This window comes from Alligator mississippiensis, chromosome 2, assembly GCF_030867095.1.
Source record: "Alligator mississippiensis isolate rAllMis1 chromosome 2, rAllMis1, whole genome shotgun sequence".
Classification (NCBI taxonomy): Eukaryota; Metazoa; Chordata; order Crocodylia; family Alligatoridae; genus Alligator; species Alligator mississippiensis.
In genome coordinates, this window is record NC_081825.1 from 191,562,352 (window position 1) to 191,588,549 (window position 26,198).

Sequence of the window (26,198 nt, forward strand, 5' to 3'; positions counted from 1 at the left end):
GCTTTATATAGTGGAAGCATATATTAAGAATTACTTACGTGCAGAATAGCCTTATAGGTTTTCTTCTGTGGCTAGCTGTGTTCATCTAACTATGTATGGTTTCTCTGAGAATTAGGTGGTCATGGAATACTTGACACACCACATATAGGATGTACTATATCCCCAGTAGTATAATCAAACAGTATTAACTATGTAACAGCAGGGAGTTGTTGCATGTCCTGACTGCACTGGGAAGTACAAGTTGGCTGATAGAATGACTCCAGTACCCAAGAAATGCTGATAAACAAATATTTTATACTACATGTTTGAAAGTTGTCAGGATATACAGTAACTGACAGCAAAGCTATTTAAAATGACCCAGCGCAGCAATTTACCTCTTGCCCAAGTAAAGCAAAGCTATAACATAGGTGGAAGGAATTTTATCCCAGGTCCACTTTAGCTGTCAAAAATTCTATTAGAATAAGTGTCAGCTCTGTCCAGCAACAATCCAGAGTTTCAATGTGTCAGAGAAATTACTAAAAAAAATGTAGATAAACTAGTCTCTGAAGAGGTTAAGATCTATGGACCAAAGAAGTCATAGTGCAGCTTGCCCATGAAGCTGTATTGGTACAAATAACCTTTCCTCAGACCTGAAGAAGAGTATCTTCTAATTGAAACCTTGTCTATCTACATCTCTCCAACCATGCAGTTATCCAGTAAAAGATATCACCAACAAAAATCCTTGCCTGTGGCACAAAAGCAGTTTCTTGTTTTTGGATCCTCACTCAAGAAAAGATTGCTAATTTTACTTAATTCTGTGTTGGATTTTCTGATTTGTAACTTGGCCCTTGACCCTTTCCTGTACTAGACTTTCCTTCTCCCAAAAAATTCCTCCAGTTTAGCTATTATCAGTGCTGTTCCACTAGTTATTGCAATAGTAGAAGCTATAATGTATACCAGATGCCAGTTTTAATCATCATGTCATCCAGCCACCTTGTGATGACACTAGGTTCAAAATCAACCTGTGACTCCTTTACTACATCAATATCTGGGGCCTTTTGTATTGTACATATGACAAATCTTATGGAAAAAAGGCTAGTGGAGATGCTTACTAATGTGAGAAGTCTGTCCTACTTTGATATGTGTGCCAAGTAGGACTTGAACCCAGGTTGTTGGAAAAATAGCTGAATTTTATTTGAACAGAAGTCCAGTGGAGGAGGGGAGGGGTGCCCTATCCATAATTAGTCGCATGTAATTTTGTACCTAATTTGTGAAGCACTTTTACATCCAAATGTGAATATACAAACACACAAATCTTTCACCAGTAGTTTTCAGTCCTATTTCTGTATATTAAATGTGATTGCATTTTGGGCACTTGTAAGATTCCATTCTCAATTATCCAGTGAACAGTAATGTCTTACAGTAAAAGATCAGAATAATCTCTACCACCAAGGTTAGGTTATTTCTCTCCCCTCTTCTCTCCCCACAACCCATGTTCATTATGTTACATGATAAAGTATAATTCTGTCAAGATTGGATGGTTTTCTGCAAATTCAATTCAGACAACCTTGTAAACATAAAAAATCAGACTTTCTGATCTCCCTGGGACTAAAAATCATTCAGCTACTTGGGATAAAAATTGTCTTGAATGTAATGGGCAAATCTGTTTTGTCAAGTAAAATTAGGTAAAATGTTTCTTTTCCTCAAATTGGTGCTGGCTTCTTAGACTCACTGGACTTAAAACTGCACAATAACTTTAGAAGGATAGTACAAAAGAAGTCATTACACATTGGCTTGCTCAAAAAACCAAGAGCTATTATAGTATATTATTTCTTATGGTGATAAAACTTACCAATTACATGTTTGAGTTTAAGTATGAAGAGAATTACAAATCTATATTCAGACAGTCTCTGGTAGATATCTTATAATTGTAGCATGGATAACTAGCACCCATGGCCATGTCATCTTTGTGATATGGAAGGTGAAAGATTCTTGCATGAAAATCTTTTGCCTTTTCACCAGCAACGTACGTTTCCTTTAGATAAGCTCCATGATTCCAACTAAATTATCATATGAAATATCAGCCCAGGAAAAGCTGTAACAGATCATGAAAGGTATACTTCTATAACAGACTAAGCACCAATAAGAAATGGAGATTGGGCATCCTGATGGACAGATCTCAATGTTATGGTGACAGTGTTACAGGCATGTCGCATCATATGTGCATTTAACTTGCGTGAATTCAGCTATACGTGGGTGGGGAGGGGGGCAGGGCTTGAGTCTGCACGCGGTGCTGTCGCTTACCTGGAGGCCTGGCCACCACCACGCTGCCAGCAGTGACTGCCTCTGCCTCCAAAACCTCCCGCCGCTGCCATGGAGCTGTGCCCAGAGCTGTGTGGCCGGCAGCCGGGTGTGGTGGTGGCTGGGTGGCACACAGCCATCCCCACCACCACCCTGCACTGCGCCGCTGCTGCCGGCTGCACGCTCTAAGTGCAGCTCCACAGCGGCAGCGGGAGGTTTTGGAGGCAGAGGCAGTCACCGCTGGCACGGTAATATGCGATTTCACTATACACGATTTTCACCTTTACGTGCTGCCTTTAGAACGTAACCCCTACGTAAGATGAGACATGCCTGTATTTAGATATTCACGGCAGTGTTACAAAGCAACAGAAGTAGTCATGTGTCTGCCATTCACTTCCTGGGGACTCTGCAGGCCATCACAGAGAACATATGACAAATTTTCTCTCTCTCCCTCTTACTTTTAATACCACTATAATATTGAGGATACTAAACAGATGCACTTCAGGGCATTGGTCTTCAGCAAGCAAGCTCAGCCCTGCTGATCCATTACTTTATTTATTATACATGAAAATCCCAGTTCAGTTAGGGGGTCTCTATTATAAGGGTTTCCTAGCAGACCAGCATGGTGTCATGTTACAGCATGCTGTCTTTTTGTTGCAATACCAATTATATTCACTGCTTATTAAAAGGCAGTTGGCAGGGCTTCTAGTAGCCAACATTGTCAATATTTTAAGGGGGGTATATGTCAACTATCATCATTTTCTCTTTGGCAGTTTCACTTGTGTATCAGTGAGCTGTTAATGTGGATTTAACCATTAAAGTAGGTCTTTAGACTATAATTTGAGGTTTTTATGCTATAAAAGCATCTCCCGTATGTTTCAGAAAACTGAGCAGCTAGATATACAATTGTGACTTATAAACACTTAGCATATAGCAGTGTAAAGATGCTGTTACAGGTTACCTTTAAAATGTTTTAAATCTGTGGAATGATATGCCATCATAAAGTTAGAACAGTTTCAGAGCAGTAACAGGTTAAGGCTTAATGCTATGTCTGACCTGCACAACTGTGACTTGCCACTACAGAGGGCCTGGGGCAGGGACAGGAGCAAGAACTCTATCCCTCCTCTGGGGTAGGAGAAGGGGTGGGGAGGTGGCATGTAACTCAGAGGCAGAGAAATCACCATGGTGGCTGTGGCTTCCCTCTCTCCACAGGCAGCAGGAGCCATGTGTGGGAGGGTGTCACGCCCTGGCTTGACCCATGGATTGCTAAGTAAGATCCCTGGTGGGGCCTAGTCCCTCAACTTTCCTGCCATGCCTTGGTGTTAAGAAAAAAAAAAGGAGGGGTTCAGTGTGGTGTCAGTTGGGATGTACTTATGGTATAGTTGCGGCTGACTCAGGGCTCCACCTCCCTGTGAAAAGAAAGACTTACCTTGGCTGAGCGAGGAGCGAAGCCAGCGAGACACTGTGCCAGAACTGGAATGCGGCAAAAGTGAAACCGTGGTGGACGGGGATGCCACGGTAAAAGGAAAAAAGAAAAAAACCCGGCAGAGCCAGGAGGAGCCTGGACTGGCTCCCACGTTGGCATGGGCGTGCTTTTATAATAGCGTGCTGGGGCTGATTTGCTGGCTGGCCCCCTGAGGCCGGCATAAAAAGCCTGGGGAGAGAACAGCAGGGGGAACTGGAAGTGAGGTTCCTGACCCACCCGGAGGACCCAGATCCAGAGTGGAGTCCCACTGCAGGGACGTGGTGGCTGCCCCAGGAAGGGGCTTTCTCAAATGACCAGAGCCTGATGAGGCTCAACAACTTACCTGAAGAAACACCATGGCAGTCAGACATCTACAACTTGGACTGGATCCTGGCAGGATCAGAAAGGGCAAGGACTGATGTATGTCTGACACATGGCAAGTACAAAACTGGCAGAGGGAGAGGGACGCTGGGGAACAACACAGCCCGGGGCCTGAAAGACACATAGACAAGGCAAAGTGCAGTAGGGAACACTTAGGCAAAACAACGTACTGATCCCACCATCATAAGTGGAGCCCCAAGCAGGAAGGACAATCAGGATGACAGAAGGAAGGCACCAGGAGAGGCAGGATAGACCATCTTCCTCCTAATTAAAATAATTTCCAGAAAAGATGTGGCAGGCGAGACCCCCTGGGAAACTGACTAAGGTCCAGCCCATTAACAAGCCTGTTTCTTCCCTAAGCAATGGTGAAATCAGAACGGACCCTACAGACTCGACGCACAGGTGAACGGTATGGGAGACTACACTCCCCAACACCCTGATCACTTGCCAACCTCAGAATGGTGGTCTGTGGTGCCTGGTAGCTGCTTCGGCTTTCCCACTATAATTGTGGTTGGTTCATTGATTTTCCAACATAACACTTCTGTTTGCTTGTCTCAGGTCCTCAGAAAAAGAACTCTATGGCTTTCATCATTGCCTGTTTTCTTATTGTATTCCAACTTAAAGATTCAGGGTCTCTCATCTCAAGGGGGACCCTACAGACCCAAACCTTCCAGGTCTTGAATAACCTCAGTATTTGATTGAGGACAAAAAACAAACAAACAGACAAATAACAAAACCTTTTCTGCAGGGGTTCCAATTTCTGTATCACCCCCCTTCTCTCCCAGGGTTCTGGAAGAATGTGGCAACACAGAGAGGGGATATTACCTCAAAACCTTGCATACTCCCTTTTCTGCACTGCTCTGGTTCTAGCTCTACTGGAGCTTCCCTTCTCTCGGCAATACCACTGCTGGTGTCCTGTGCCCACAGCTGGGCTTTAGCTGCCTAGAGCTTTTGTCTTTCCATCCCCCACCCCCCTCCCGGGCACCCTCATGCCTTTTAAACTTCCCACGGTGGTGCATGGGGCTTACATCATCAGCCATGTGTTGCCCAACTGAACCAACAGAGAACTGGTGCGGCAATGCTGCACATTGCTCCAACCCAAGCTCCCTCCTGGGTAAGTTTTGAAGTATCCCTGCTGATCCCTGCCCCTTTCTCCCATGGTCTGATGGGGATTTAGGGGGTTGGGGTACATGTCTGTGGCCTGCATTGCCATAGAGGGGAAAAGTTTTAGGAAAAAACAACAAAAGTCAACAGGCAGGGTGGAGAAGTAAAGAGAAAGGAGTGAAAAAATAATAAAGGACTAAAATCTTGCATGTGTTGCACTGAATTGGGGTCGGGAGCGGGGGGAGAAAGAGAGGGTGTTAATACCAGGACAGAGCTGAGGACCTTGCAGGCACAGTAAAATTAGGGTAGGAATTGGGTTAGCACTACATCAGGGCAAAACTGAAACCAAGTGAGCTTGCTGCATGTTGTACCAGGACAGAGCTGAGACCCAGGGGCTCACTGCGTGCATGCCACCCTGAGGCACAGCTGAGACCTAGTATACATCTGGACTGATGGTTTCTGTTCTCTGGCTCATTGTCTTCATGGAGGTAGATAGTTTTTTACTGTTTGTACAGGGGTGCTCGAGGAAGTAGCAAACTGGTGAACTGCATCTGGGTGCTCAGAGTAGTGAGGGTGTCCTGGAGTTGTACCCCTTGGGGATGGAAGGGGATATTGGCTTGGGGCCAGCACCACCCTCCTGGGCCCAATGAGCAAAGGCTGGGAACGGTGCATCCTGGATGCTGGAGGAATGCTTTATCATCTGGAGCAGACTGACAGTACCCTGGCACAACCTGGGTAAAATGGTTCAAAGATAACCCTCACCTGAAGTGGCATAACTTTATAATGTTTAGAGGGTACTTAACATGGGTTTGCACCCTTGACCCAGCAATACTCCTGTTTTAAGCATCTGTGTGACTGTTTAAAGGTAACTTGTAATATCATTCTGAGAGTGACGTAGCTGTGATGGTCCAGAAATGATGCCAGAGGGAAGGATTTCTAAAGGTGTGTGACAGGAGTGCCTCTTCTGGAGTCCGTCTATCGGTGACTCCGCCCTCCTGTGATGGGCCAACCGTTTGCCTTCTTTCCTGGCATGCCTTGGTCTCAATTAATTAATAGATGTTAATTAGCGGGAAGCTGCCCATTTATTGCCCCGGTGCCAGGGGGCGCTATTTGCAGCTCCTTTTCGTCCCCTACACCGCAGCCCAAGCCTCGCGGATGATACTGACATGGTTTGATCTGGGCCTTGTTATAATTTGGCCCTCCCCTTGCCCCCTCTCTGGGGCTTCTCGCTGCCCCCCTCTCTCTCTGTGGCTGGGGTTCCCACACTGCTGCGGGTCCCCTATTAGCCTCACCCAAACTGCCAGTCCAATAGCAAACACAAAACACAAACCCCTGGGCTATAACAAAATCCAAGCTGCCCGGCTAAAACATCATTCGGCTAAAACATCCTTCAATCCCTACCGGGGGATACTCCACCCCTTAATAGCCTCATGAGCTGGTTGAGCAGTCTGTCCTCTCCCCTTTGCTTGTTTGGCAGCGCTCCCTTTCCCCATGGCTGCCAGCAGGGAACTGCCCTCCTGGCCTCAGGTCTGGGATTTTGTGTGGGAGCCGGGTCCTGCCCCTTCCGGTCAGCTGACTAGGTGTGGGTGCGGCCAATTCCCTTCTTAACCGGTTGTCCCGTCAATCGGCACCTGGGTTCCTGCCTCTACTCTGAGAGTAGCAGGCACCTTAGTGTCCTGCTACAGGGTGATATATTTTATTGGATCAAATGTATAGTTTAGTTAGACAAACTTTCCAATGCAAGACATTCTTCATCAGGTCAAAGTGAAGAATGTCTTGCATTGGAAAGTTTGTCTAGCACTACTTCACAGTGGGCACATGAACATGAGACATTTACTGCAGAGCTAACTAAGTACCACAACCAAGTCTGAGTCTACATGTGCATCCCTGTTAGGGCACAGTAAACTAATAAATGCTGCCATAGGATAGTATTTTTAAACAGAAGTACTATCCTATGGCAGCATTATTTAATGCATTACAACACATGTGTAGATGCTGATGGGGCTGGTTGAGGAACGAGAATGTTTTAGCCCAGGGGATGCCTGCCAGCTAGACCCACACTGGAGAACCCTCATACCTCAGCCAGCCTCTCTGCAGCATGTTGAGCCAGGTCAGAGCAGCCCTAGTCTGGCAGGCTGACCCCCAGGCCCTCTGCTAGCCTGAGCTGCTCCGCCCCAGCTCAACATGTTGTGGTCCTGGGCACACGTGTAAATATGGCACCTGAGAACAATGAATTCTGGTGCAAACTACATCAGAGTTTATTCAGTCAAATTAATTACACATGTAGATGCACCCAGTTGTTCCAATAAGATATATCACCCTGAGAAATCCTTGCTGTTTAGATATAAAGTCTCACCTTATGCCACAGTTTTTGCCTGAATATTGAGATTCAATTGAGTCTTTGAAGTGCAAATATAATTTTCCACTTTGTTGGGATTTATGTTACTCTTGGTAGAGCATTTTCAGTGCTCTGGGCACATTAATTGCTGTCCTGTTAGGACAGATCAAAGTGAATTTGAAATGTTTGTAAAGTGTGTGTGGTTAGTGGTTGTTGCAGCCTAGATAAAGACCTCTACCACCAGAGATTTAAACTTGTAAATACACAAGATATACCATCTCATCCCCTCTCTCTATTCTAAATTCTGGGAAGCTGGTAAAAGGCATGACTGGAAATGTAGTTTACTGCTTTCCCATTTTCTCTTACTAGTCCTACCCACACAACACATTGAATTAAGTTGTTGCCTTCACTGTTCCTTTGCCCAGTATGGAAAGACCCCTCTGCAAGCCCTGGTGTTTCTTTGTTTCCTCTTGAGAACTGTACTAGCCTTACTGTATTATAGATAGTTAGGTCTTATATATTAGTGGAAAGCTTGAGAGGAAAAAGCAGTAGATTAGACAAAACTTTAGAATGCCACCTAGTTAATCATACTTTTCTTTGGGAAGAAAAAAATCCATCCATACTGGTAAATAAAACCAAATTGCAATCAGATAAAAAAGTTAACATTGTTGACAACAGTTTTGCCACTTACCAGAGTAAACTGGACATTGACTATCATGAGAGACTATTATATATAAAGTTTTTAGTGGGTACGTCTAAACATGCAATTCATGTGAAGCAATAAACTCTGGAGTTTATTGCTCCAGAATGTATTGCTCCCAGGCACACTGTTTGAACGTGTGCCTGGGACTGCAGCACGTTGAGCTGGGTTGAAGCATTCCCAGCTGGCAGGGGGCCCCAGGGGTCATCCTGCCAGCCTCAGGCTGCTCCCCCGGCTCAATGTGCTGCAAAGAGGCTGACTGGGGCATAAGGGTGTTTTGGTATGAGGCTAGCTGGCATGCAGCCCCCACACTGAAGCATCCTTGTGCCCCAGCCACCCCCCAGCATCTATATATGCGGTGCTGAAGAATTAATTAGTTTACTACAACCTTATTGCCCTGCAAGTGTAGATGCTGAGATGTTTACTGCAGAGCTAATTAGTCAACTCAGCGGTAAACAACTCATGTAGGTGCGCCCAGTGTTTGTAAATCTGCGTGCATCTACATGTTCATTAATGTGCCTTGGTTACTGCGTGTTATATTTAGTACTTGTATAATCAAGTACTAAAATAATGCTGAATAACCAGCATTACATGCACATTATCGCTGGTGCTTGCCTTTTTAGTGACACTACTGTGCAGTACCCTAATCATGCTGTGCAGTAGTGTATTAGCACTGTTTGTGCTGTGACGCACCACTGCACAGTATTTTTACGCAGTTAGTGTCTTGTGTAGGTGTGCCCAGTGAGGAGAATATGTATATGATGCAGATGTTGGTGATGATATGCTTATCTAAGCAGTGAAGTTTTCAAAAGTAGCTGCCTGCAATGTAGGTGCAGATCCCAAATTTGTGTATATGAGAGGTCACATAAACTATTACTATTGTGATAATGATCTAAAGACATTTAGAATTTAGCAAAGTAGAGTGCTGTTGAATTGCCCCTGCTGTCACACTGGTAGCAGTTTTTCCCATAGCTTAGTTACCATCCTGGCCTAGATTCTCCTTCCCTTGACAAACCTAACAAAATAATTACATTCAGAAGGCTACCCATAATGCATTGATTTTGTCTTAAGCATTGCTGTATAGATTTTAGTAGTGATCTGTAAATGAAATGTTTTCTAAGAAGGCCCTACTGTAATAGACAAAGACCCATGTGTCAGGAATCCATGTTATAGCTATAACTCACTACCTTGGTTTCCCCCTAGCCTGAATTTAATATTTTACTCTACATCCTTGCCCTTCTTCGTAACTAAGCATTAGATGATTTATAAAGTGATTGTGATGGAAAACAATAGCCAAAGGCAGTGTGCTGGAGAGATAAAACTGCCAAATCGAGTGAGAAAGATGACACAGAATTAAACATCAAGTTCCCCTTGCTGTTGATGGGCAGCACTAGCTTACAGTTCAGATGACACTTTAACACCGTGCTTTAAGCAAATTACTGAATTCAGGGAGTCTTGGAGCACTGTTCACTGTTCGAAGTATAATAATCTGGGTAGTGTCCTCAGCTGGTGTTAATGGACAGTGTTCCATAATAGAACCTCAGTCATTCATAACAATTATGGATGTGGCCCCTCAAATTATTTATAGACTCTAATGAGACCTATTTGACCCTGAGGAACATCTCAAAATATAGCAGATTTTTAGGCTGCCAGGTTATCTTGTCACCAGTAGTGCCAGTGACCTGAGAATCTGAAAACAAAGGGCTATTCTGCCTTCTCAGTGTCTTTCACTAGCCAGACACCGGGGAAAAATGACCATTAATTATTTGTACTGGAGGCAGGGCTTCAGAGCCCCCAACGTAAGTCTGATGCAATAGGTACTGTACAGAGCAAATGAAGGTTGAAGGTGATCATGAACAGTAGGAATAAGAGTTAAAGAGCATCAAAGATGGGATTACTTGGTAGCTAATTTTCTATCCTTATCTCCAGACCTTAAATTCAGAGGATTTTCTTGTTGAGGAAGGAAGAAAATAATGCCAGTAGATGGCTCTTGCTAACCCTTTGGCCACCTTTCCATGTCATGGTGGCTGCTTGCAGCAGCCTTTGATTTCCAAAAAGAAGGATTTAATAAGATCGCATTATTTTGTCATTGAAGAATGGAATTCCAGTAGTTCAACTGGTCACTTTAAGCCTTGTTGTGGCAGAGCCACCGGTAATCTTTGCTCATAATAGGCAAACTCTTTGGAAAGTAGCACTGGTATCATTATGAGGAGCTGGAAAGGAGGAGCAGCAATTGATGAGCAAAGGACATGCTCTGGGGACATGGAAGCAGTGAGGGAAGAGAAAAAGAGTAATGAATTTTGGTATAGAAAGGCAGGTGGCAGTCAGAGTCTGAAAAGGTCACCCCTTTCTCCAGTATTGAAGGATATGGTGTATGTTATTCTTTGTGGAGTTTCTGTAATACTGAAGCTATGTGTTTATTTTAAGACTCTCTTGAAGCTTGCATTTTTAATAGTAATTTGACATCATGCTAAAATGTAGCATACTAGGAGTTCTCCTAGAAATAGTGATGAGATGAACCATGCTGTCTCTGAGACAACATTTATAGTCCATTTGGATCTGTAGACCAAGTGTCTAGAATTTCCAGTGAGATCATAGTGAATTATTTTTATTTACCTTCTGGGGGTTTCCAGTGAAATCTTACTGGTTAAGACTTGATCACAACTGAATTTCTAGTTTTGTTCTGCCAAATAGGCAATAGTCTTGGGAGGGAGATCAGTAATGTATGTTGGATGGGTAGCATGAGTATCCTGGCAGACACTCAGTGTGTGTCTACGTGTGTATGCACTTAGGCGCATTAATGCAGTGTGTAGACCAACTTGGAACTAAAGTTAGTCCCAGATCATCAACATACATGGCGTTAATGCACTATAGCATTTCTACACATGTGTTATGGCGCTTTCACACCTAAATTTGACACCTGCTTTTGCAGGTGTCAAATTTAGGCGCGAATAGTCTAAAATTGCCATTTTAAGGTGCGTTAAGGGCATGCACCTGTAGACCCACACCCTTAATGTGCCTTAAAAATGGCTAATGCACCTTAAATCAGCTCGTGTAGATGCACACTCAGACTCTGTTGTAGATACCAAGGTGACCAAAACACAGCTTGTTCCCACCAAGTCGCATCTTGTCTCTCGTTCCCACCAGATAAAAGAAACCAAACTGGTCAACCCCAAGAAATCCTAGCTGAGAAGAGGGTAGGATTGCAGCCTCACCCACCTGCTTTTGCAGAGGGGGATCCTTCAAGTCTGCTTCTACTGAACGTTCCAGTCTGCCCCCCTGGAGTGCCCCCAGGTCAGCTTCCAAGATGTTTTTTCTTCCCTCAGGATGACCGTAATATAAGAAATTTCCACTTCCAGATCTTATTATGATGAAATTCTGTCTCAGTGAAAGAACAGTAATGTTTCTGTCATGGAAGAGTTTTGAATTGGAAGGGGTGTTGAACCTGATGGACTCATTTTACAGGTGGTACACTAAAACATAACTTAATGAAACCCAGAGAAATTCTGCCAGTAGAAGAATCCATTAATCTTATTTCTAAATATTTTACTATGCTTCACCTGTTATAACCTGAATGACAATTCCAGGTTGCATGACACTGAGGAAACCAATGCTCAACCATATATGTCAAAGGAATTAAGCTCAATTTTATTTGTCTTCTGTATGTCTGATTTTTATTGAGAGCAGCTGCCACTTCACTGAGCAGAGACATCTCAGATAATGGGCAAGGTGACAGGCAACTCAAAACCATATGACATTTAAATTCAGAATAGGAATCCCACTTACCGAGAGGGAGAGGTTTTGTTTGCACTCTTCATACTTGTCATTTTTTCCCCCACAGCTCCTCATCCCTAAACATATCAAGATCAGCTTTAAGCAAAATTAAATCATAGGTACATCTGTGAAACAGCCTTATATTTTTAAATGATTATTTCCATGGTAATACGTGGATCTGTACGCCTAATGGTGAACCACCGCTAGAATATTTATATTCATGAGCCATCTACAGGAAAATTAGAACAAATTATTTAGTATAATGGTTTCTAACATATTCTATTGCATTTTGTCATGTTAGCAGAATTGTGCATAATTACTAACATCTATTTCTTCTGATACATCTTAAGGAATCTTTACTTGCAGCTTCTATAAAATGAATGTTGTTCACTTTTTCTGATAAGTGACTCATAATGCTTTACTGGGATATTCAATTTCTTGATAACATACAAAGTAGGTCAAATCTATGACCTTTTCTTTCAAGGGCAATTTTGTAAACCACTAACTCCTGTGGATTTGACTATTCTATAAATATGACTGGTATGCAAATCTATCATATTAACAGGCCCTTTTATAATTGGGCAAGCAGGATGATGTATTGTAGATGACAAATTTATGTCATGTTAGAAGACAGTGGTTTCATACAGTGCAGAGCAGAGACATTTAGTATCTCTGCCCATTTTCTAAATGTAGATTTACTTAGTTAGGGAAAAAAATCTTTTACTTTTACTACTTTATGAGGAGAGTATAATTCTTTCAAGATTTTGCCCAGCCTCTCCTATGTGCTGACATAAGTTTGTAATGATGGGTAACCCTCTAGCAGTGTGGTATTGATGGCTCAAAACTGGAAGCCACTTTCTCCATATAATGGGAAATACATGGAGCTAGAACCACCCAAAGACAGGAAATACTGTCACTGAAAGGAGGCATTGCCACAACAGCCAGGAGATTTAGCTACAGCCTACACTGATAGAGCTCCAGTCTCTAGCTGAGACCTGAAGCTGCCTCTCTCTTCCAACAAAAGTACCAGGGAGGGGGAGTGTTTGATAACCTCCTCCCTTCACAAGAGTTGCATACATAAGTGGAACAGAGTATGTCATTTGCATTCTGCTAGTATAGGTGAGTCTGGTCAACTGTAAAATACTAGCATTCATATAGATTTTGCCATGGGTCCAGATGGAAAATAAGTAAGCAAATTATGTAAGTGTAATGAGAATTTAATATCCTTAATGCTATATTATCCACTCACATACTATACATAAATGTTTTGGCACTGAGATTTACGTTATCACCTACTAGTAGCAGGAGACAGCAATCCTAATGAATTCTCCCCTACAACCAAGTCTTCTGATTTCTGCCATTTATAATATGAGTGGCATGATGGTTTACTGTCATTCATATGTCACTCAGATTCCCTTCAGTCCAGAGAGTCTGTCACTGGTGGAAGTGACTGAGGAGCAGGATTCTCTGATTAAGCACTTGTGTAGCCTAAGCTAAAAAAACCAAACACTTCCAGATACCTGTTCAACAGATTTGCTGAATAAATAGGAAATCTCTTGATTTTTTTAGCACAGTAGTAAAGAAATCTCTTTACTATTGACAAGTTTAAATCAGCAGGTCCTGATGATCTCCACCCCAGAGTGCTGAGAGAATTAGCAGAGGTCATTGCGGGACCCCTGGCACGGCTTTACGAGCACTCATGGTGCTCTGGTGTGGTGCCAGAGGACTGGAAAAAGGCCAATGTGGTTCCCATTTTCAAAAAAGGGAGGAAGGAGGATCCAGGAAACTATAGGCCAGTCGGTCTTACCTCGGTCCTGAGTAAGCTTTTTGAGAGAGTTATCCTGGCGCATGTCCGCGAGGGGCCATCAGGGGAGATTATGCTTAGGGGCAACCAACATGGGTTCATTAGAGGCAGGTCCTGTCAGACCAACCTGGTGGCCTTCTATGACCAGGTCACAAAATCATTAGATGCAGGTGTAGCAGTGGATGTAGTTTTTCTGGACTTTAGGAAGGCCTTCAACACCCCATTCTCTCACCCCATTCCCATTAAAAAACTAGGGGACTGTGGCGTTGACACCTACACAGTCAATTGAGTCACTAACTGGCTGGAGGGCTGCACCCAAAGAGTGGTGGTGGATGGGTCATTTTCGACCTGGAGGGATGTGGGCAGTGGGGTTCTGCAGGGCTTCGTCCTTGCACCCTGTTCAACATCTTCATCAGCAACTTGGACGAGGGGGTAAAAAGCACCTTGTTCAAATTCGCAGATGACGATAAGGTGTAGGGAGAAGTGGGCACACTAGAATGGAGGAATAGGCTGCAATTGGACCTAGACAGGTTACAGGGGTGGGCAGATGAGAACAGGATGGGTTTCAACACTGACAAGTGCAAGGTGCTGCACCTAGGGAGGAAGAACCAGCAGCATACCTACAGGCTGGGGAACTCCCTTCTTGTCAGTGCAGAGGCAGAAAAGGATCTTGGAGTCGTTATTGATGCCAAAATGAACATGGGCCGTTAGTGTGGGGACGCGGTCAGGAAGGCCAACCACACCTTGTCATGCATCCACAGATGCATCTCAAGCAGGTCCAAGGAGGTGATCCTCCCCTCTATGCAACACTGGTCAGGCCGCAGTTGGAGTACTGCGTCCAGTTCTGGGTGCCGCACTTCAGGAGGGATGTGAACAACATGGAGAGGGTCCAGAGGAGGGCCACTCACATGATCAGGGGGCAGCAGGGCAGGCCCTACGAGGAGAGGTTAAGGGACCTGAACCTGTTCAGACTCCAGAAGAGAAGGCTGAGGGGGGAGCTAGTGGCCACTTACAAACTGGTTGGGGGGGACCAGCAGGCATTGGGAGAGTCCCTGTTCCCCTCAGCACTACCAGGAGTGACAAGAAATAACGGTCACAAGCTGGCAGAGGGTAGATTTAGGCTAGATATCAGGAGACACTACTTCACTGTCAGGGCAGCTAGGATCTGGAACCAACTTCCGAGAGAACCCCGGGGGTCTTTAAGAGGAGGCTGGATGAACACCTCACCAGGGTCGTTTGACCCCAGTACTCTTTCCTGCCATGGCAGGGTGTCGGACTTGATGATCTGCTCAGGTTCCTTCCAACCCTACCAACTATGAAACTATGAAAGTTCAGCATGAATTTTTAGTGTGATAGGTTTCTGTTTACATCAGATCCTCATCCTCCTCCCATCTGCCACCCTCTCATTCTTAAGACAAGGAAGCCACATTCTGTAATAAAGCACCAGTGAGAAATGGGGCAATGCTTCTGAGAGCTGTTCTTTGGAGGACACCCTACAATGGTATTAAAAAAAAGTTTAATATAATGGCGACTTATTGTGATACTGCCCAGAAGATCCAGTAGAGATCGAAACCCAGTTGTGCAAAGATGTAGTAAGACACAGCCCGTGCACTGAATTATTTGCAGTCCAAATAGACAAGAGAGAAATGGGGTAGAAAGCAAACAAAGGCCAGAGAGGTAAAATGTCTTTGCCCAGAGCCACACAGTCTCTTGACTCTCAAGTCAACATCATCTTCCTTTGATTACACTCTTTAAAACAGCAATAAAGTTTGCTGTTTTTCATACTATTATATTCCCCCACAAGCAATGTTAACTTAAATGTCAAGAATTGAACATGGACTGTCTTTATAGCCCCATGAATAAAAAAATAGAAAACAAATTTCATAATGGTCAAACTAAATCCTCATAAGACTCTGATTGTGGATTAAAGTTTATTTCATCTTGAAATATTTTGTCCATGAAGAAATGTATTCACAGATCAAAAGTCATGCAACTTTTACCCACCCTGTAAATCTCTTGATTTGTACTGTTTTGAATACTCTCCTCTCATACTGGTCTTTTGGTCTCTTCATTTGGTCTGTTTGGCTGTGCATTCACACATTTGCAATGGCAAGGCCTAAAGAAAGCATGGGGTCAATTAGCAAAGCAGTTTAATGTACTCACCTTATGCCTCCAGATTTGGGAGTTAAAATCCTGCAAAATTTCTGAATAGAAATTACTTTGTTGGCATAATCCCCAATAGACATTTGCCAGTTTCCTAAAATGACTGCAAAATTTGATACAATTAGTAGTCAGCGCCCACATGAAGTTTAGAATTAGAAAATTTTGGATTGTTTTTGCAGGTTCTATGTGAGAGAATGCTTATTACCAAATGTTTAACAGCACCAGCATAATCTTAGGATTTAAACCTAGAACCCCGGTTTGGGGCCATTTCATTGAACTGTCAAGACTTATGATAGTGCTTGAGGTGCCAAAGCTTTGTAGGTCTGTATCTGTAGGTCCCAAAGGTTTGACTGTTGAATGGAAATATGAAGAGGGATCCTTAGGAAGACTATTTCTTAGGACTGGAAGAGACCTCTTGGGTCATTGAATCTAGTCCCATGCTGTTTCAGACAACACCTGTAGCAATTTCTGTTTATCAATGTAGCAAGTTCCTGCTTAAAAGCACTGGTCTTATTGGAGGTTATTCCAGAACCTTATTCCTTTATTGGTTAAAAACTTTCTTCTAATATCCAGGATGCATTCTTGCCCATTTCAAAAAAGGAGAGTTCAAAGTAAAATATATATAATTTTTCTTCAAAATAATTCCTGTAAGTTTCCTTTCTTTGTCATGGTGGAAGAAACCTGGTGTGGGATGAGTGAAGTGGTACAAATTTTAGATTTGCAGTCTACCTGACATGCAGCAGTCGTGTGCCTTGTTTAACGCAATGGGATGATTTCCCATTTTCCAGTGTAGCAGCTTCAAGAAAGGAAAGCCTGAGAGAGGCTAAATATTTTTTCTTCTAAAAAGGATCATTGTTCCAATTTGCCTTATACTTGTACAAATCAAGAATAACTTCAGTGAGTTATACCAAAGCAAAGGAGTAGATCCTGGATCAACATCTTTTGATTTTTTTAAATCTTTTTCTCTCTCCCCGGTAATGAATGATTGGTCAGGACAATAGTAGTTTGACAGTTACCATGCATTCTGGCAACTTTGCAGAATGTTAATGTGTCCAAGTGTGTGCTCTGCAACATATCTTATCTTTGACTACATACACACATTCAAATAATCTGGGGGAATTCTCTCAGGTTTGTGCTTGTGGTAGAAAAACTTACCCAGAGCTATGTGAACAGACATTCAAGTGCTGAGGCCCTGAACAGCAGAGAACTTGCAGTGCTAACCTAAACTGCCCAGGGTTGATCCGTGTTGTCAGCATGTACAGACATTCTTTCTCCCCAGAGAAACTCTCCTGGAAGTAATTTAATCCTCATTGTTCCCAAGTTATTTTTCTCCCAGAATAGCCATTTTTACTCTGGGAGAAAAAGCCTGAACTTCTGCATCAACTCTCTTAGGAAAAATTGAATGACTGTATGAGGCCTCTGTTTCCTGCTATGCATGAAATAGGAATGCATGAAAATGAAAGACTTGTTTCTAGGTGCAGAAGTTCAATCAGAAACCTTTTTGTATGTGTAAGTTAAGAGCAGTCACATGCTAATCAAAATCTATTTAACCTAAAGTGTTTTCCTCATCCTGGGCAATCTAGTGACTAAATTCCATACCAGAGGTTGGCAATCTATGGCTTGAGGGCTAAATCCAGTCTTTGGAACCTTTGGTTCTGGCCTGGGGATATGAAGCTTTGGCAGGAGGGAGAGGGGGGCAAGGGGGAGACTTCTGTGGGTATTCTCCCTGTGTTGCTGGAACTTTTCTTGTGCCACTGGGGAGACAAGTGGCAGGCAGCATTCCCTCTAAGCTGCGTGGCATGCATGGTCGTGCAGGCGTGCCTAGCAGCACAGCATGAGTGCACCTGCATGGATACACACACCGCACAGCTTAGAGTGAATGCTGGTGCCAGCAGGGTGCTAGGTATCTTGACTGATGTTCATTTTGGGTGCTCAGACTTAGATATTTTTAAGGATCCTGAATTTCAGAAAGTGCAGGAAAAAACCAGGGTTCTTCATAGTATATTAGATGGGTCATTGAAATCACTAGTCACTCTATACAGTTTTGCCTTTTCCATCTCATGGCCATTACTCTCAGCTCATTCTCATTTTAGCTCAGATTTACCAGTAACAATCCCTTCATTATTATTTGCATTAATCATTTAGATGAACGTTAGTGTCACAAAGCAGTGTTTCTAAAGAAAAGAATCCTTGTGCAAAGCAACTGGATCACAGCTGCAAATCTGGCAAAGAGCTGTGCTTGCCTTGGAAAGAAGTGGATTGTCAGCTCTAATTATGTGTGTAACAAATGGTTCTACTGCAGGGAAATTCATACCAAGCCAGAGGGCCATCACAATGCTCTTGCAGCCTTTACCTTCACTTTGTTTAAGTTCTCAAATAGGACTTTGTTCAGCTCTCATTGGTGTCAGTGGTAACTGGATCAAGTCTGCAAGGTTTAAATATGTCCTGTATTGGTTTTCTGTATGATTTCAACATGACTGTGTCAAATCACAGACCCAAAACCTGTGTGATCCTCCCCGCCAGCATAATGGAAATAAATATGGCAAGATGGAAATAAAGAATAGGGGGAACGAGGGAAGTGAAATGGTGACTCAGTGTTTTAGGAGTCTAGAATTGTTCCTAGCAGAGAGCTAACAGGGAAGGATGCAGGTGAGTTGCCCAGGGACTAAGAGGAATGTAATTTATCTTCATAACATGTATCTGCACGGTTTTTTTCACACAGATACAGGGAGAATTGCTTGTCTGTGCCTCTGTACATCAGCGTATCAATAGAAAACAGTGGAACTTGATCATTTAAATCACTGTGAAATGGTATCTCGGAACCATAGTGCAAAGCATGATCTTGCTGTCAGATTGTATATGGAAGAGTCATTTGCTTGTATTTTTAATCAAAAGAGAATAGGAGCAGCTGAAAAGCTGAAGAATGAGAAAGAGATTTCATGAGTGTTTTCACTGCTGTGGATTATTAGCACAAAAAGTATTCCATTGTGACATTTTTGTGGAATTTTGCACTACTAAATCTTATATTTTAATCCTGAGAGATGCTCCAAGTTGCATTTAACTGTTCAAGCTCAGTAAGATAAGCACCATTCCTTTGTCTTTAGAATGGGCAAAAAAGTGACAATGAAGTGACAGCAAAGCCAGGAAACCAACAATAGCCAGTTGCAACATGGAGGTAGCCTTCTAATAAAGTTGGAGCAGAATCATGCTCAGTATATTTTTGTACTTGTAAGAGAGAAGGCTGACTAATAACAGAGGTCATGTGTTGACCAGTTTTCTCTGTCCACTTAAATGCTGCTGAGAGTTTGTGCTGGCTGTTAGACAAGTAGGCCATATCTATCCTGCCTCTGCCAGACCTGGGAGATTGCCTTTGAGGGGAACATCCCACTGCCTTGCTCCCACTCTTCACACTCTAACATCCAGAAATTAGGAACTGTGGCTGGCTTAGAGTATGCACAACAAAGCTTACCTAAAGCAAAAAGCCTGTAAGTGACTCTGAAGTGCACACTGAGGCCTACTCTACATTAGCTTCACTGCCTAATTGCTGATTTTTATCCATACTAAGCAAAAGTGGGTGAGTAGGGCATACGTTTCAGTGATTTAGGAGGACCAATAGGACAAGACACTGATGGGAGAGATATAAAACTCTCCCACTTCCTACAGGACCTTGTTGCAATACCTACAGGGTCTCGTAACTGAGAATCTGATTCCTACTGTGGACTTGTTTGCTGGACTCTTGGACTCCTGCTCTTGCTTTGAACCTCCTCCCTTGATCCTGTCTCACCTCTGCCTTGGACCTTCTTGCCCTGCCTTCAGCTTTGCTTTGATCTTATCTTCGCCTTGGGACTCCAGTACCTTGCTCCTGCCTATCCTATCCTGTGTATTGGATTCCTGGACTTCTGGCTTGGCCACGACCACAGAGTCACTTGCCATCTGTCATGATTCATCATGCCATCTGGTATTGCAACCTGAGCTTCTGGACTTATGGTATAGTCAACCCATCATTTTTGAACCCTGATTCCCCATGTCTGGGTCATATCTGTGACAGCTCCTGGACTTGGCACAAAATCTTTAAAGCTTATAAGACTTTAACATCTTTAAAGTCTAATAGGGTAGACTTTAACCTTTTAATCATTAAAGACTAATATTTTTTGTGATTATTTTAAAAGCCAATCTAACTTTGCCCTCAGGAACATGCTGTCTTTCTTTTGTGTTCTTATTCATGTTTTCCAGAGGATGCACTTGATTTTAATTAGCATGGCTCTGATTTCTCCATCAGAGTTGTAGTTTCTTTTCCCAGACCCAGGTTGGCATTCATGCAGAATAATCATCTAGATTATCATTTTGATAAAATAAAACCAATTTAGGGATTGTTTTAGCTTCTCTCTTCTTCATTTTGGTTGTTTTTACATCATTCATACAGGAATGATTGGTTGTCTCATGCTAGTTGTTCCAAATAGAGAAAGGATGGAGCTTGTAATCATCACAGATTGTGGATATTTATTCAGGGTACCTCAGGCTTATCATGCACAAAAGAAGCAGTGGCCTGTGGATAAGTAAAAGGCTTCAGCTTCCAGCGTGCTCCAATCTTCCCTCATCATTTCCAAATTTGTTCTGAACAACAGAAAGTGAATAAAAGGGAAAGTGATTACAAAAGCACAATTGCACTACTTTTCCCCAACAAATCAGAGAGGGAATTTGCATGTAATAGTTGTTCCTACCCAAATGTTATTCTCCCCTTAACTTTATTCTGTGAGGTTCAAATAGAAATTGCATAATTAAACAAAAAGAAGAAAATACGCACACATTTTTTGAATCTGTAGTTTATATCTGCTTTGTGCAGTAGCTGAAAGTGCATAGTTTTGGTTTGGGCAGAAAGCTGCTATATGTAATTTCCAGGAAGCAGACACTTCATTTAACTGCACTACAGTCAGCACAATTAATTGAAGTGACATATTGAGGCTTCCAGCATGCAGCTTATAATCTTGAGGGTAAGAAACATTTATAGGGGGACTTAAACAGCATACATGAGTTGCTGCCATTTTTCATAAGACTCTTAAGAATTTTCACTATAATGTTTTACTTGTTTTGAAGTCATAAAAGTATTTAACTAGCAATCGATATATTCTAGACCAAAGGGAAAGCTGATCTTAATAATGTTGTCGTTCCCCTTCTATTCTGAGTTCAGATCTAGTGGATCACAGTTGGTAAACTCCTTTCCTTCTGAGAGAACTCTGTGCTTACTTTTTAAAAGCTTTTAAAGATAAAGTGGCATATTTAAAAATGTAGCTAGTGTAATAAAAGCCTGGGGTAGGTTATAGATGTGGAAATATTTGTTGACAAGTGACAGTGGAAAACAACTTTTTGGTTCTTCTGCATTGTACTGAGACCCAAATCTTAATTTCTACATCATCCTTGGGAACATACTGTTTAAATGTCAGTGGATTCCCAGGTAGTTCTGGTATACAGATGTGTTTCTCCTGAGCTGTTTACTTTTCTTTCACATGCTGTAGAACTATGGTCCAGTGCAGAACAAAAGCCAGGGTAACAGCTCATGAGGGGTTTTTGCAGAGCAGGCCAGGTGAGGTGTAACAATTTGGTATTGGATCCACACTGAGTGCACTGTCCAAAACTGATCCTTTAAGAGGGCTAGGATTCAATGGCTGTGGAGATTACTGCAACCCACAGTTATTATAGTTGATGAAATTGTAACGAAGAATTATTTAGAAAGTTTTTTTACTATCCAACCTATGTCAGCTGATAAGTATTGGACAAGATTGTCAAGAAAGGTTGTTGAGTCTCCACTACTGAAAGTTTTGAAGTGAAGAGTAGACAAAGATTAGTCTGAGATGGTTTAGACAGTAATGTTTTTGCTTTTGAGTGATGGGTTGAACTAGATGCCAGCTGTTATTTCATTGAGTGTGGGCCCCTTTAAAGACAGGCAGTCTGTCCTCTACCTGCTTCAGGAGTTGGGGAAATGTACCTCAGCCTTGACCCTGCTGTCTGAATAAAGTAGATGGTTCTTCACTGCACTCTCACTATGAGGATTTTTTGGCCTGAATTCTGTATGTTTTGACTGACCTTGCATTAACCAATGTTCAGCTAAATGTGTGTGCAGTAGTAGGAAAATGGTATATGACACACAATTAATGCATAGCATTTTGTGAGGTAACCATCTAACCAAAAAGGTCTTCCCTGACTACCAGCTTACTTATCTCTGCATGACGATATCTTTTTATGAATGATGCACGTGTTTGGCTGACAAAAACAGAATGCACAGTTTGGTGCACTGGCCATGCAATTAAAGTACTGTTACTGCTTTTTTCAAAAAGTTGCTTCTCAGTGGACTGGAAGCAGCTTGCACATTTCTGAATTTGATAAGCTCTTACTAAAAGCAGCAAGCTGAATTATACAGTAGTATTCCATTCATTATTTACCATCTCTTTTTAAAGTCTGTCACTATGAAAGAGATCTGGCATACAGTATTGATTCTTGATAGAATGCCCTGATTTAATCAAGAGAGAAAACAAAGATAAAAAGATTGAAACTGTTTCTCTAAGTTATAGCTCTGTGTATCATTAACAGAGTTCAGAAGTTGCATTATTTCTTTCCCGTCTATTCGGATTTCTCATGTAAATTAAGAACAGAGTACTCTTCACATCTCCTTTTCAGAATGTTCCTTAGTCTGTCTTTACAACCTGGTTTATTTCCTCATTATCACTCCTTTGTAAGCCCAATATTATCGATAGTGAGATACTTATCAGCACAGAATAAAATAAAAAGTAATGCAAAGGCACAACATTGTCTTATTATAGTCTTTGGTTAGGTTTTGTATATCATAGCTATTTTTAATTTTCCAGGTGCTGAACAGCATAGAGGGATCCATGAGTGTACAGGCAGATTAGATGCATCAGCAGCTGAAGGTTTGTCATCTGTTTCATGCAGCTACTTTAAAAAGTATTCTCATAGGTGTCAGGAACTGTGGGAAATAGATCACCAAAGTAATTTCACTTAAATGAAATAGCTATTGTTTGAGAGTGAACATAGATGGGGAAGGATGCATGCTGTTGATCTCAAATTTATTTGCAGGTATATAATTAAACGAAGAGTGGCCTGGGATCTATTTTTTACCAAGTGTGATTGTGGTATCTGATTTCCATACGTTTTTCTGTATATTTTGTTTTGAGAAAAACTTATCGTTTTCATATTCACATAAATATATTTAGAAGATGAGAATTCTTTGTCCTGGAAAGTGATGGCATGAGGTTGTTTGTTTGTTTGTTTGTTAGGTTTTGGCTCTACAGGTGACCTAGCTCCCAGTTTCTCCAGCTGGTACTCCTTTATACCAGGGGTGAGCAGTTATTTGGGCTAGAGGTCCACTTATGGAGTTTTGGTGAGCTGTTGCGGGCTGGGTCAGCAGTGTCCCGCTCCCCCCTCTCCCCGCAATGGCTCACCAAAACTCCCTAAATAAGAGATTACTGAACCAGTACAGATGGAGTGGATGGATGGGGTCTCCTTGGAGACCAGCCCAGGACTCCTGTGAGCAGAGCTGGGCAGATGGATGGGCTAGGAGCAAGACCGGCAAATGGTGCCAGGGCTGGGGCCAGAGCAGACCTGCAATCCACTCCCTGCATGATGGATCATGATCGGCCTGGCCCAGCAGGTGGGTGGAGGGCATGCCCAGTGACCCAGCCCCCGCTGCCCTGCCCCAGCACAGGTGCATGCAGGTAGCCCCAATACAGCATGGCTGTGCAGCAGCATGGCCTGGCACTGTGTGGCAGCCCTGATGGATTTTGACTGGATTAGGCCACCCCTCACTGCTGGGCTCTGCTCCTCCGCAGCTGCACTGTACTGGGACAGCCCTAGTAATGAGGGCTGAGTTATGGGCATGCAATCCACCCTACTCCTGGGTCAGGATGATCATAAGCTGTCATGTGGGGAGTGGATCGTGGCTCTGCCCCAGCCCCAGCCCACACTGTCACCACCCTGTGATCCTGGACCCAGCCCCCATCCATCCATTCTGCTCCTGGATGCTGCTCCCTACCCACCCATTTGCCCAGCCCTGCCAACAGGGGTCCTGGGCCGGTCTCCATGGAGATCCTGCCTGCCTGCTCCATCTGGCAGCCCTGGAGGTGGGTGCAATGTGGACATGGCTAGGCCTCCCCAGACCTGTTGCATGCCCGAGGGTAGCAGGACCAGCCACATGTACCACAGCCCAGGGACCTGCTGCAGGTTGGATAAAATCTATTGGTGGGCCAGATCTGGTCCACCGGCCATACTTTGCCCACCTTGCTTTACACCGATAAGCTAGTTTCACAAATTAAACTCTTGTATTTTACACAGCCTCCAGTGCCATAACGAGCTATGGACTTTTATGCACATAACAGTGTGGATAGGTGTTTAATAGAATTACAAAGTTGTCAATGGGTTAGGCTCCATAGGACGTAGATGTCTACTGTAGATACTCTTGTAAGTACCATCTAGGTGCATGTCTGCATCTTTAGATACATGTGTAAATTTGGTAAAGAGATACCAATTAATTTATTAGGTGAGTGTTCCCAAGTGAGATGGAATTAACAGATGCTTGGGAGGCAGGGAAAATGTCTTAGCTACTGAAACAAAGGCCTGACCCTTACAACTCCTCAGAAGCACTCTTCCTTACAACTCCACTCCCTCCATGAACAGCTCATGACCAGCCTGACCCGGGAGGGGGGTGGAGTTCATACCCATAACCTGGCCCCCTGCTACCAGGGCTGTCCCAGTACAGTGCAGCTGTGGAAGAGCACAGCCCAGCAGTGAGGGGTGGCCTAATCCAGTCAAAATCCTCTGGGGCTGCCATGTGATGCCAGGTCATGCTGCTTCACAGCTGTGCTGTATTGGGGCTGCCTGAATGCACCTGTGCTAGGGCAAGGGCAGTGGGGGCCAGGTCACAGGTGTGCACTCCACCCCCTCCTGGGCCAGGCCGGTCATGATCCACTGTTCAGGGAGCAGATCTTCTCTGGCCCCTGTCCTGCACTGTCACTGCTCCATGATCCCAGTCCCTGGCAATTCATCTGGATAAACCATTTGTAGAATCAGGATCTAAATGATGTGCAGCTAGAAGCTTTAAATGGTGTTTTGTGGGGTTTTGAACTGAGTTAATGTGATTGGTTTCTAAAACAGGATTACTCTTTCAACTTTTTAGCTCAGTTTTTAACATTGGACTACATATTTCCTACTCTGTCTTTTCCACTCTCCCAAAAGATATCATGGTGGTTGCAGGCATTTCTGCATTTGTACTTGTTTAGAGCCATCAAAGTGAATTCTAGCCGTGGAAAGTGCACAGAGCGATTATCTTAATTATCTTCATAAGAAGAATTTAGTTAAGGCATGGAAGTCTGTAGAGCTTCACAAATGAAGAGATCTCTCTCTTTTTCCCCCCCTCACTATAAAGCAAATACTTACTGTTACAGTCTGTCAGGCCACAGCCTAGAACTTGAGGCTTTTGCCTGATAGCACAGCTGCTCATCTCAGCCTGCCACCCCATGACTACCTACTCAGGCTGGTTAAAGCCAGTGGGAAGCCTCCTTCCTATTGAAGGAACTGTTTGTTTATTTGGAATGATAGCACATTACCATAGAAAAGGAATTAAATGTTGATGTCCCAATTCCTTAGATAGTCTTGAAAATCACAGGGTTTAGTGTGCATCTTTCTTCTTCTGAGTAGAAGAGTAATCGTCTTAGAACACCTTTTCCAGTCCTCTCAGAGGGCGCATCTACACAAGATGCTCTACTGCTCATTAGACTAATCTGATATGCAGTAAAGTATCATTATCTACATGTGTAGGAGACTTACTGCACAGTAAATTAGGTTAATGTTCCGTTTGCTATTCCCAAGAAATCAATTAACAGTGCATTAGCTACTGCACAGCAGCACATGTGTAGACACTGACTGGGAGTAATTTGCTCTCAGTCAGCCTAGGCAGCAGGGGGCCACAGAGGGTTGGGGGGGGTGTGGTGTTGTGGGAGCTGTCCACAGCTCCAGTGTGGAGCTTGGGATCACAGCCCAGCTTGGTGACACTGGCTTAGGTCAATACCTTCTAGCCAAGTGGCAGCAGGGCCTTGAGCTGTTCCCTCACTTTGCTTGCTGAAGGGATGGGGGAGCTTTCTTTCCCCGCGATGCTGAGACACAGTGTCCCTGTCAAATTTGC

General features: G+C 43.3%; 1 protein-coding gene across 9 annotated transcripts in view; it reads left to right on the forward strand.

Moving 5' to 3' along the window:
• The window catches only part of SERGEF (secretion regulating guanine nucleotide exchange factor), a 276,912-nt gene that overhangs the window by 172,824 nt on the left and 77,890 nt on the right, over positions 1–26,198 (forward strand). For 4 of the 9 annotated variants that reach the window (XR_009460009.1, XR_009460010.1, XM_059722612.1 and 1 more), the window contains one exon: positions 11,416–11,562. The exons of 3 other annotated variants lie outside the window; for them this stretch is intronic. Coding sequence is in view for 4 of the 6 variants with exons in the window: in XM_059722612.1 (XP_059578595.1) it covers positions 11,416–11,562 (147 nt within the window). In the remaining 2 variants the exon portion in view is untranslated. Of the gene's footprint in view, positions 1–11,415; positions 11,563–22,869; positions 22,933–26,198 lie in introns of all 9 variants that reach the window. 2 more of the 9 variants (XM_014602179.3, XM_019477119.2) reach the window with 1 other exon arrangement.